The 13,251-nt window shown below is 39.1% G+C and overlaps 1 protein-coding gene across 11 annotated transcripts in view; it reads right to left on the bottom strand.

The window, feature by feature from the left end:
- The window catches only part of CSNK1G1 (casein kinase 1 gamma 1), a 123,403-nt gene that overhangs the window by 19,973 nt on the left and 90,179 nt on the right, over positions 1-13,251 (bottom strand). For 7 of the 11 annotated variants that reach the window (XR_004988190.2, XR_006741647.1, XM_045581635.1 and 4 more), the window contains one exon: positions 4,132-4,242. The exons of 3 other annotated variants lie outside the window; for them this stretch is intronic. Coding sequence is in view for 6 of the 8 variants with exons in the window: in XM_045581635.1 (XP_045437591.1) it covers positions 4,132-4,242 (111 nt within the window). In the remaining 2 variants the exon portion in view is untranslated. Of the gene's footprint in view, positions 1-1,565; positions 2,163-4,131; positions 4,243-13,251 lie in introns of those variants that run through there. One more of the 11 variants, XM_036439378.2, reaches the window with a different exon arrangement.

Here is a 13,251-nt window from a genome sequence, read left to right as displayed (position 1 = left end):
AGTATTCCTATACAATTTCTTATTTTCATTGAAGTTAATTATCTTTTAAATTTTAATTTTACCAAGATTTTATACATTAGTTGTTAATCACTAATTCTAACTACATTGTTATTTATGTAAAAACTTTCAAAATATTTTGACATATTGGTATCCTAGTTGATTCATCCTTTGGTAAAACTGCTCAGAAAGCCTTGTGACCACCTCTGTCTGGGACAGGCTATCCTACCTGGGACCTCCTGATTTTACCATTATCCTGGTGAGTCCCTTCTCAGCTGTGATTTGGTGGGGTGTCGCTCCAGGGTGGCAGCATGGCCTGTGTCCCTCTTGGGGAAAGCCACCTGTTGCTTGTGGCCACCAGGTCCATGGTGCTGTTTATTGTTAAATGGCCTGTTGCTAGGGAGAGGAAGCTGAGCGTTGCTACGTGATGTCATTATCCAGCACCCACAACCACCGTTTCCCGACTAGGCTGAGCTGGGGGCCACATTTTGCACCATGGAATCTCAACAGTGTTGGCTGTGATTTGGTAAGTTGTTGCTCCAGGTTGGTGGTGGGGCCTGTGTCCCACTTGTGGGAAGCAAAGTGTTGCTTTGTGGTGCCAGATTCGCAGTGGTTTCTCTGTAAATGGCCAGTGGGCATCATGGCAGCTCCTGGTTGAGCATCTGCTCCCTGGAGGTCAGTGCACGTCATAGCAACCAGTCAGATGAGTGGACTCTTAGTATATTATATATATATAGATGTATTTTTAATCACCACCTGAGGATATTTTTCCATTGATTTTAGAGACAGTGCAAAAGAGAGAGAAAGACAGAGAAATATCGATGTGAGAGAGAAACATTGATTGAATGCCTCCTGCACATGCCCTGACCAGGGCCCAGGCAGGGGAGAAGCCTGAAACCAAGATACCTATCCTTGACCGGAATTGAACCTGGGACCCTTTGGTCTGCAAACCAACACTCTATTTACTGAGCCAAACCAGCTAGGTCTATGTTAGATTTCTTGTTTCCTGGATCCCATGTATTTATTCCTCTTCCTTGGTCTACTCACTCATTTTCATAATACACACCCTCAATGTAAAATGGGTACATGAGAAGTATAATTTTTGAGACCACAAATTTCTGCAAACATCTTTATTCTATACTAGAGACTCAGTGCATGAATTTTCAGTTGCGGGTGTGTGTGTGTGTGTGTGTGTGTGTGTGTGTCTCAGCCTGGCCTGCCCCTTCTCAGTCCAGGAGCCCTCAAGGGCAGGAGGCGACCCAGTGATCAGGGGAAGGCGATGCTCCCATCACACCTCTGCTGCTGCCACTAACAGCAATGCAAGCCTCAGCCGGCCCTGGGTGGCTGGGCAGCTGCCACCTGAGGCTTGCCTGTGCCTCAGCCAGCCTTGCCATGCACCTGTTGCCCTGGCTAGGCTGAAGGGACTGGGTGCTGTCATCTTTGAGGGCGTGACAGTCAATTAGCATATTCTCTTCTTATTGGCTCTGGGTGCTGCCATCTTTGTGATGGCATGAAGGTCAAATAGCATATTACCTCTTTATTAGATAGGCTTCCAATCAGACTGGCTGAGTACAGAATGCTAGGTTGAAAATAAATTTTTCCTCAGTATTCTAAAGGCATCATTCTTTGGTTTCTAGCTCCCAAGATTGCCATTCAGAAATTTGAAGCTATACTAAATCCTGATCCTTTCTCTGCATATGATTGTTTTCTTTTTCTGGAAGCTTAAAGGATTTCCTCTTTTGTTCTTGGTATTCCAAAATTTCACAATGATGTATCTTGGTATGGATTCTATCATCCACTTATGGTGGGCATCTTGTGGCGCCCTTTTGATCTGGAAACAAGTCTATGAATTCTGGGAAGGGATTTTGTTAATTATTTCCTCCCCTCCTTTCTCTGTTCTCATTCAGTCTGCAACTCACAATATATAGAAATTGGACCTCCTGGACTCTCTTTAAATCTTTTATTGTTTTCTATTATTTTCACCTCTCTGTCTCTTTGCTCTACTTTCTGGGAGACTTCCTCACAACTTTATCTTCTAAACTATTGAATATAAGTGTTCTGTTTATTATGTTTTTAATTTCCAAGAGCTTTTTTGTTTGCTCTGAGAATATTCTTTTTAAAAATAGCATCCTGTCCTTGCTTCACAATTGCAGTATCTTTTGTTTCTGAGGATATTAATAATGTGTATTTTTGGGGTTTTTTTTGCTGTTGTTTGCTTTGGTCTCTATAACATTAAAGGTTTTCCCAGAAGTTGGATAATCTTTGATTATCTACTCATGTGTAAAAGTGGAAGAGTACAAAGTTAACTGGCACTTTGATTATAGGGGTGGAAACTTCTAAAATATGGATCTGACTGCAGAATGACTTGGCTAAGCTATTTCAGTAGGGAAACCATTTTGTTAATATGCTCAGATGTTTTCTTTTGGGCTGGTCATATTCCTCAGAGCCAACACCATCTCCTGCCTGGAAGGTATACACCTGGCTCTCAGCATTCTGAAGGACTCAAAGGGGAAATCAGGCAGTCGGTATGAATATATTCATTTAATCTCCATTTTTTATCAGGCTGGTATTCTGTTTCCAGATGTGCCTAATACCCCCTAATCCAGAGGCCCTTTATTTTGCCTTTTAAAGAATAAATCTTTGAATAACATAAAAGAATACATATTTGGTCTTTGCTGAGGGAGGAGAAGGCACCTAGAAATCTCTGGATTTAAAACAGACTTTTAACCAGTCTTCATTATATTAGCCATGCCCTCCACACCCACGTCCCCCTTACAGAAGGCCAACTTCTGAGCCTTCTGGGGATTCCCCAGTGTAAATAGGTTCTCAGCTTTCCGCTCTCCTGGCACAGGATTCAATTTTCTTGAGAATCCTAAGCCATTTAATAACTGCCCATCTGCTTTCCAGCTTCTAACATTTTGTTGCTGTTGCCTCCTCTTCGGTTTTCTTTGTTTTTAGATGAATTTGTGCCTTTATAAAAAATTGCTTTATCATTCTGTTAGTGTGTTTCAGGAGAAGTGAGAGTATATCTGTGTTTTTAATCCATCATTTTAACTTAAATGTTCCTATGAGGATTTAAGAGGACCAAAGCTGTCTCTTAATTTCCTGTGTCCTAACGTTAGTGAATCAACTCCATGTAAAAGCATATTCTAGACTAGGGGTGTCGAACTCAATCAGAGAAGGGGCCAAAATCTAAAATCCAGCCTAAATCGAGGGCCGAATGGTTTACTGAACAGTCATAAACTGTCATTGTGATGGAAACGCAGCGGAGTGCAGTGATGACAGCGCGGTGCGGGCCACATTGCAAGGCCTGGTGGGACGGATTTGGCCCGCGGGCCTTGTGTTTGACACATGTGTTCTAGACAATCAAGCCTATCAAGATGCATTTCTATGTGCAAAAGGTTTACCTACTCCTTTATAAGAATTTCTATTTGGTAGCTCTGGATTAATTTGTGTGCCCTAATTGGTGGTGTCACTTAATATGAGACAAACATTTTTGTTAAGATTATTAATACACTGACATAAGAAAAGTTACAAATACAAGTGCTTCTTAAGTACTAGAGAGAATAGAGATTCAAAACAGTCCAAATGAAGTCAGAAATAATTCTCCAAGACCATATGTATTCCAGGAGGAAAAATAAATAGCCCAACTGAGAGGGCACCGACTCAGAAACAGCTGACTTGGACTAATTAACATTCTCAGGTTATGCACTAAGGCACATATTATCATAGAATGAGCTACATATGCAGTCCTCTACCCCCCAAATACTTAATTTTATACATTTCAAGTCTTTACACTTCATCAACTTGACACTAACGAACTTCTACCTTGACCTTATTTTTTGGTTTATCATTAGTGGATCAAAGTTATAGAGTTAGTTTAAGCAGAAATCAGTATCAGAAACCATATAGACCTTCCTTAGTCAATGACAATAACCAGCAATCATCTTAACAAGTGACTCTTAAAAGTCCACATAGGCAGAAAATCAGTACACAGATATTCAGTTACCTATGCAAGCACCCTCAACCTTGCTATAAGTTTCCATTCTAAAGGAACCTGAGTTTCAGAAGCAAACCAACATTCTACCAGCCAAGCTGGGAAGGCCAGGGAAAGACAATAAAGGCAGTAAGTACCTGCACTGATCCCCCATGGCGATCTGCAGCCAAGTGAGACGTCAGGTACGAGGTATTGGTCTGCCGGCTGGGCTGGATTTCCCACTCTCCTCGGCGCTCTGATGATGCAGTCTGCTCAGGCATTAGGAAGCATGAGAGCAAGATAGGTAAGGAAAGGTGAAGCAACAGCAAGCAATAACACAAGTACATTAGTGTTCTTGAGGGTTTGTTTTCGTTTGAGATTTTAAATTAACAACTGCTGCAAAGCAATGGGGAAAAGTTAGTTTGACTACATTCATTTCAGCCTAATGAGCCAACACATGACAATCAATTGAAAGTCTAGTTAACTCACCATTCTCACCCAGTCACAGAAAAAAAAGAAGAAAAAAAAAAGAAAAGAAATAACCAGAGAAGGAAAAAATAGATAAATCAAAAGCTGAAATAATCTTTTAGCTTCCCTATTATTAAAATTTCAGTAGCCACTAAGCAGACCAAATTCAGAATGTTAAGACTGTTGAACAAAGGAACAATCATACTTATAAACCATTTCACTGACTAAAGAACAATCTAAATAGAGAACAGTCAATACAGAAAATTCCTAGCATTAGGAATCAAGATAATATGCCTTTTCTTAAATAGGGAGCCCACTACTCTCAACACAAACCTCCATGAGACTTCAACCTAGACAAAATGAGCAGTGACAGTGGCTGGAACATGCTTTCTTAGCTAAAAGCATGAACAAAGCATCTCTTTAAAAGCAGGTTCACAACTCAAGAATATAAAATGGTGATGGTGGTGGGGGTGGGGATATAAGGCTACAGTATTTTCCTGACTCCTTTAGTTAACCGCCTCTAGTCTGGAATTAGAAAAACTTTAGTTAGATATGAATTATTCCACTATTAATTATTTATCCTAGAAAGCTAAAGATAGATCTTTTCCCAGCAAAATGATGGCTTCTCATTCAAACCCTTGTTGGGTTCTGCATTCACCTTTGGTATCATTCAGATTCTCTTCACCTGCTTTTTAGATTTCACAGTATTTTGATCTTGCTCATATGTGATTTTTGTTCTGAACAATCTGTTTAGGTGCCTCTTCCCCAGTGCCAGATGGCTGAGGAGATGTTAACATCATGATGCTGAGCTGTATCAGTCCTAAGGCTCTACAAAAATGAAAAATGAGGAGTTGGAGAGGCTGCAAAGAGGGATTAGGATTCAAATTTTAATTGCTGCTGATGTAAACAGCAGCAGGGGTTGAGATATAATATTGCTGCTCTGCATGAAACCAGTAAGAATTCTATAAATCTTAGAAATGTTCAAAGCTATAAATGTATTCTATAAAAAAGCAAAGGAAGAGTGACAAAGTAGTGGTTTAAGGCTCCATGTTCACTCTCCCCTTTCTGTTGTCAAGAGTTAAAGCTAACCTATAAGTCACCAAAAGGCTTTTATTATTTTTTTTTAAAGCCTCACATACCAGCTATAACTTACTCATCTTCTTTGTTAATGGAACATGAAGTCATATGGGTAACAGAACTATAAAGGATTCTGGCCATTATTTCTTTAAAAAAATTAAAAAATATATATATATCTATATTATTGATTCAGAGAGAGGGAGAGGGACCGAGAGAAACATCAGTGGTGAGAGAGAATCATTGACTAGCTGCCTCCCAAGCTCACAACCCGGGCATGTATCCTTGACAGGAATTGAACCAGGTACCCTTCAATCCGCAGTCTGATGCTCTATCCACTGAGCCAAACTAGCTAGGACCTGGCCATGATTTCTGAGGTTCCTCAGGGAATGAGCATATTCTGTAAGAAGGCAGCTATATTAATTTGCTTGTTACATACTCATATAAAAGAGGGGTTTAGTTTTATACTGCTAGTCAAATTCAAGAAAATCAAAAGCTACCCCTCTAATGACTTCTAACAACAGAGGTTTAGATGTTTCATTTCCAAAATAAGACTGGTTTATAACACAATCAACTATTTTATTGGTAGTATCCATACCCTCAGAGAATTTAGTTTCATTTATTCTCACTACTAGAGGTTTGGGGATAAATCTGTTGTTCTGATATTATAAGTAATATCTCTAATATCTATTAGTGATAGCTTCTTCAGTGCTCTCTATAACTTTATTTTTTTGTACTACTGAAGAATACTTAAGCTTCTAAACTACTATACAGAACTGTCAGTTTTCAAAAAATTTAAATGCTTAAAAAATATCAAGACATTTATAAGTCATTGGGTGTTGTTTTGAGTTCTATGATACATGTTCAATGTAATTACTTCTCTCATGAATGCTCTGTTTTGCGTTTTATTTTTTAAATGTTTTTATTGATTTTTAGAGAGATGAAGGGAGAGGGGGAAAGAGATAGAAACATCAATGATGAGAGAGAATCACTGATTGGCTGCCTCCTGCAGGCCCCACACTGGGGATCGAGCCCACAACCTGAACATGTGCCCTGACTGGGAATTGAACTGCGACCTCCTGGTTCAGAGGATGACGTTCAACCACTGATAAAGCAGATAAAATTGAAAAATTCTTTCTATTTTTTTTGCATAGATTTTGTTTTATTGATCATTTTATCAAAACAAAAAGTGTATGGTCTAAAGCAATAAGGATGATATTCTTCTGATTCATTTGAATGAGGCATATGGAAAGAAATTCCTGATCAGAAGTCTGGTTTGATATCATCATCTAAATCATAGTGCTGTGTACTTATTTATATTCATTCTAGCTAAACTAGTTGTTGGAAGAATTAAGATTTTTGTCTAAATCAAAATAGAAGGACATTTTTCAAAAGGCTAAAAGGCACTCTATTTCTATCCATAAAGAAATGTACTACTTATCTTTTAAAGAGAGAAAGATAATGTTAACATTCCCGATTGCTAAGAAATTAACTATATACCCTTGTTAGGTGAAGTTTGAAATAATTGTTTTTCCTTCTTATTAGATATGGACATTTTTATTGTTGTTGTTTTCAGGGATGGAATAAAATATATTATTTGTACTAACACTCCCTATTGCTTCATAAATGCTTCCATTGTGACAAAGGGAAAAATCATTGCACCATACCAGTGGTTGGCAAACTGCGACTCGTGAGCTGCAGTTTGCCGCTCTGTTGACTGAATTTGCCAAACACTGACCTAGACTTTCAATTCCAATAATTACAGGCTGTTGTTATTCCTTGTGATTAAGCCCCTATCAAGTGGTCGGCAAACACATTAGTCAGCAGAGCAGCAAAAGGTGGCTCACAAGCCTCGGTTTGCCGACCACTGCACCATACTATTGCCTTCCAAAGTCTTCTATAATCTCTGAAAGCAACAAAACCAAGTGAATGTGAACCTGGGACTATTACTTCAGAAATTACCTTTCACCATAATGCCAAACTCTATGGCTGTTCTTTTCTGGAATTTAAGGGCTTGGATTAGTATCTAAAAGTTAATGAAGTAGAAAAGGGTCATTTGCCATTTTTAGAAAGCAACTGAGTGTCTAGGAGCTAGATGAAACCAAGGGATATCAATAATGCAGTATTCTGCTAGTGTACCTTCCCCTGAAAGGTATTTTAGGCAATGCTGTGTACATACAGGTGATGATTTGGCCTAATCAGCACGGCAGTATTATGCTAAGGAAGCCCAGAGGAAATCAGCACATAAAACCTTCCCTCTTAAGATGACTCAAAGCCCAGCTGGTATAGCTTAGTTGGTTGAGTGTTGACCCATGAACATTAACTTTTTAAAAATATATTTTTAAATTTATTTTAGAGGAAGGGAGAGGGAAACAGAGATAGAAATGTCAATGATGAGAGAGAATCACCAATCGGCTGCCTCCTGAACACCCCCCATTGGGGACCGAGCTAGCAGCCTGGGCATGTGCCCTTGACCAGAATTTAACCCAGGACCCTTCATTCTGCAGGCTGACACTCTATCTACTGAGCCAAACTGCCTAGGGCTCAAATTCTTACTGGAGACAAAGTTACTGTTCTGAAGCAAAAGGCAGGCAAAACATCTTTCTCCTATGTAGCAAACAAATCACTCAATCCTATTCTTTATATAAAGCTATTTAAATTTTTTATTACATTCACAAATAATTTTATCTATTTCACTTTATTGCTCCCAAAATATGTTAAAAGTTGCCATCTATACATAACATTTTGGACTCTCTTGCCAGTCTTCTAGACCTCATTTTATAGTCTTCAACTATAATAAACAAGAATAGAGACTGAACAGTATCAAAGGTTAGCAACAAATACACTAGATTATATATTCTCTCTGACTACACTTCCAAGATAAAAATTTTTTAATGACTACCCCACTAGGGGTAAGCTGAGAAAGATAGAATGGGGCAGGAAGAATAGTAAAGGAAACCCCTTAATAAATTTTGGAAATATAATAAACCTTAGATATGAAATGAAAAAAAAAGTTGACATGGGAGGGTGGGTGTGTATGGGAGGAGGGGCAATGGTAAAATATGTACAGAGATAATTAATAACAAAAAAAAGTAAAAAAAAAGTTGGCAAGGTTGAACAAAATACTTGAACAAAAATAAAAACTTCCTTCTATTAAGCTCCTTCTAATAAGAAAATGATGAAAATGCTTAAAGTTCTGAAAGAGCAGGAAGCCTGTACATCCTAGTGAACGCAATATTTTTTTAAAATTTTTTTTTATTGATTTCAGAGAGGAGGGAAGAGGGAGAGAGAGAAACATCAACGATGAGAGAGAATCATTGGTCAGCTGCCTCCTGCACGCCCCACACTGAGGAATGAGCCTGCAACCTGGGTATATGTCCTGACTGGGAATTGAACTGTGATCTCCTGGTTCATAGGTTGACACTCAACCACTGAGCCATGCCTCCTAGGCTAGTTAATGCAATATTCTATCCTATATAATAAAAGCCTAATATGCTAAGTGTCTGATCGTCCAATTGGTTGTTCAACCAATCAAAGTGCAATATGCTAATCATATGCTAAGGCCACTCAACCATTTGCTATGGCACACAATGACCACTAGGGGGAAGTCAACCAATTGACCAGTCGCTATGACCTGTACTGTCCACCAGGTAGGTTACTACTTCCAACTGGTAGGTTAGCTTGCTGCTGGCCAATCGGGACTGAGCGAGATGGGCCAGACACACCCTCTCATAGTCCCTCCCCAGCTGGCCAACCTCCTGCATCCCTCCCTGGCCCCAATCATGCACCGGTGAGGTTCCTCGGCTGGCCTGTACCCTCTCAAAATCCGGGACCCCTTGGGGGATGTCAGAGAGCCAGTTTTGGCCCAATCCCGCAGGTCAGGCTGAGGGACCCCATTGATGCACAAATTTGTGAACCAGGCCTCTAGTGTTTAACATATTTTCCTATACCAGGAGAGATTATTCCATGTAACCCACTGGGAACTTTCTGACTGGATCTAGCTTTCAGGAATATTTATTCTATCCAACCTCATGATTTAATTAGTTTTCTAGCTGGGTAAAATGAATGTTCAGAAAATGTTCTTAAGCATCTCATATTAAAAGTTTTTTTTTAAAACAATCTCTAAATATATGTTTTTATTGATTTCAGAGAAAGGAAGGGAGAGAGATAGAAACATCAACGATGAGAGAGAATCATCAATTGGCTGCCTTCTGCACTCTCCCTACTAGGGATCAAGCCTGAAAACCCCAGCATGTGCCCTGGGATGATATTTAACCACTGTTGGATTTTCTTTTAAAACTATTTTAATAGCCTGGCCAGTGTTGCTCAGTGGTTGAGCATCAAGCTATGAACCAGGAGATCACAGTTTGAGTTCCGGTGGGGACACATGCCTGGGTTGCAGGCTCGATTTGGGATCTACTAATGTACCTAGGAACCAAAGAGTACTCAGTCAATATACCTACAACCAGCAAAGTAATTTCTCCCTGAAAATTCTCATTGTGATGGAGAACTAACACAAATGCCTGAACTTATTTTGCAGAAAGATCCTGCTGTGTTTTTTTTTAAACCTTTTCCCTTAAGCATATAATCCAGCCCTGTTCTGGCTACCAAGTGAGGCAGAATAGCTCTTTGTAGAAATAGAAAACAAGTGGGAAAAAAAGTTTCAAATTTATTTTTCATGGGAGATTAAATAAAAATCTTATTTTAAGCAAAAATCTGATTTAATTTATGCTCATTTAATAGATCCATCATTCATTCAAACAATTATCAAGTACCTACAATTTCAGACATTGTTTTATGTATTAAAGATATAGTAGCAAATAAAACAACAAAAAATACCTGCCTTACAAGACTTGTGTTTGAGAGAGGCCCCCAAAAGGTTGAATATTCTATGGCCACAGTCTTGGGATAAGCTATAATCAAGTTCTGAGCTCCTCCATTTTCTCCTCCTAGTCTAAGTATGGAACCAAGCAGAGCCTGTTAACCCCCACGCTCACTCCTCTACCACACAATCGATGGGGAGATTTACCCAGGAGGCTCTTTAGGCATTATCATCAATGTCATGTCCATGCCTTGATTCCCAAATAGCTCTCTGTTTTTTTTGTGTTTTTTTTTTTCCCCCAAGAGCCATCCTCTGCCTATTAGCCATCTTCAGCTTGAATGCACTGCTAATATTTCAAACTTAAGATGCCTAAATTTGCCCTAGCTGTTTTTGCTTAGTGGATAGAGCGTTGGCCTGTGGACTGAAGGATCCCAGGTTTGATTCCAGTTAAGGGCACATGCCCGGGTTATGGGCTTGATCCCCAGCAGGGGGTGTGCAAGAGGCAGCCAATCAATGATTCTCTCTCATCATTGATGTTTCTATCTCCCTTTCCCTTCCTCTCCGAATTCAATAAAAAATATATATATATTTTTAAAAGATGCCTAAATTCAACTCCAAGTAAGTTTCTCCCCCAACTTTCCCATTTCTAGACATCGTATCACCACCCTTCTAATTATCCAGGCTTAAAACCTCAGAAACGGCTCTGACTCATCCTTCTCCCCTCAACGCTGACATACATGTGGGCTGCTAATTCTGGTAGGTTATATCCCTGTATCACTTTTCTATTACAGGCCATCAACGGCCCCTTTACCTCTCAAGGGAGCTCATTGTCTTCTGATTGATTTGCATGCTGGCTGCCAGGCTATTACTACTCTCTGCATCAAAAGATTTCTAAAGCAAAGTTTTGATCATATCATTCCTCTGTTGCAAAACCTTTAGTACTTAATCTTTACCACAGCCCAGCATTCCAGGAGCTCCATTAAATGGCTCCAACCTGCTTTCCTAGCCTGTCTCCTTAATCACACCATACATTTTAGCAGAATGGAACTATAATAGATAATTTGCTGTTCCTTATATTTCCCTTTTTGCTTGAAATAACTTTTATTTCCACTTGATTCTCCTAAGAGCATTTCCAATACAGCTTCGTTCATGAAACTCTTTGTCATGCTCAGACTGGATGTCTCCTTGTTCCAACCCTTTATGATGCTAGTTTGTGATTTGGGAACCTTATCAGTTCTGCCTTCGGTTGTAATTATCTGGCTCCATGGCTTGTCTGCTTGTCAGTTCTTTGAGGACAAAGGCCCTACTTACCCTGGTATCCCCAGGACATACTTTCACATAGTAGGTCCTCAGATTTATTGAGTCAAAGTTGCTGAAAAACATATTCACTGTCACCTTTAAAGTAAAGTTAATATCTTTCAATCTCTCTCAAGGAGAGATTTCATTTTATTCAAAACTTGAAGCAAATTAGTATAAAAAAAAATCATACTGCTTTCAATCCCTAAAGTCAGTTGTAATTTAAAAAAAAAATAGCCTAAGAAAACAACCCTAGTGATGGAATATAAGACATGAAACCACAAACTAAACATAGTGTAAAGGTTTAACAGACACTAGAAATCCATTTGCCCACAGTGCACAGGGCAGAAATAAATCTACCCAGCAAGGATTCAGAATCCTGCTGGGAAGGTGGTGTAAAATTTGCATTAATATGAGGAATTTCAATCTCTCAGCAGCCATGGGATTCTATACATTCTGCAAAGCAGGGAGGGGAGAAAATCAGAGATCTTTAGATTAAACTCTTCAAAAACCAAGCTTATCATCTTTCAGATGAGATTTCCTAATTATGTGCACTAGTTTAATGACGTTTCACTTACAAGTGTAAATGACGCCGAAACTGGTTTGGCTCAGTGGATAGAGCGTTGGACTGCGGACCCAAGGGTCCCGGGTTCAATTCCGGTCAGGGGCATGTACCCTGGTTGCGGGCACATGCCCAGTAGAGGGTGTGCAAGAGGCAGCTGGATCATCAATGATTCTCTGTCATTGATGTTTCTAACTCTCTATCCCTCTCTCTTCCTCTCTGTAAAAAATCAACAAAAAATATTTTTTAAAAAGGAAGAAAGGAAGGAAGGAAGGAAGGAAGGAAGGAAGGAAGGAAGGAAGGAAGGAAGGAAGGGAGCAGAGAGGTCAATAGTATTGTGTTGTTAACAGAATTCAACCAAATTGCAATTCTTAGCCAACTACTTTGATCAAAACATGTAACTATGGATCCAATTAGGGTACAGAGTTTGCTAAACACCATCTATTTTTCTTACCTACAATCTACTACATAATTTCTCCCTTTATAAATTTTTTCCTTAACCACCAAGGCACACATTTGCCAAGAGTATGGACTTATTGGTGAGTCTATATTTTATATGTACTTCACTGTACATATGTGTGTATTATTTCTATATGCGATTTTTACATCTGTGAGATGATAAGTGTGGATGTTATTTTACTGTAAAAGCATCTGTGAATATAAAAAAGTGAGGTTAGGAGGAGAAACAAACTAATTTGATAGGTGATAATGATTGTGTGTGTGTGTGTGCAAGCACACATGTATAAACAAGTATATGTTTACTTATTTATTATTCTGTACTTTGCCTACTGGGATCCTCATTTTTCTCTTAGCAATGTATTGTGATATAAAAATAATCATTATACTCACTTTCCAATCAGTTTCTCCTTTCTTTAAATGTTATCAAATTGTTGTATATGTGCTTGCCTCCTCTGTCTTTAGCTAAGAGAAGCCTCTCATCCAGACCACTAGTTTCCCAAACCATGAACATTGAAAGAGAGATGACATGGCCTTCTGTGAAGTGGCCTAAAGCAAGGCTGAGTCTTCATGCATAATTCTAGAGTTAGCCTTGGTACA

The sequence above is a fragment of the Pipistrellus kuhlii genome, unplaced genomic scaffold (assembly GCF_014108245.1).
Source record: "Pipistrellus kuhlii isolate mPipKuh1 unplaced genomic scaffold, mPipKuh1.p scaffold_m20_p_1, whole genome shotgun sequence".
In the NCBI taxonomy this organism is placed as follows: Eukaryota; Metazoa; Chordata; class Mammalia; order Chiroptera; family Vespertilionidae; genus Pipistrellus; species Pipistrellus kuhlii.
Note: the sequence above shows the minus strand (reverse complement) of the source record. Positions and strands in the feature narration are given on the sequence as shown.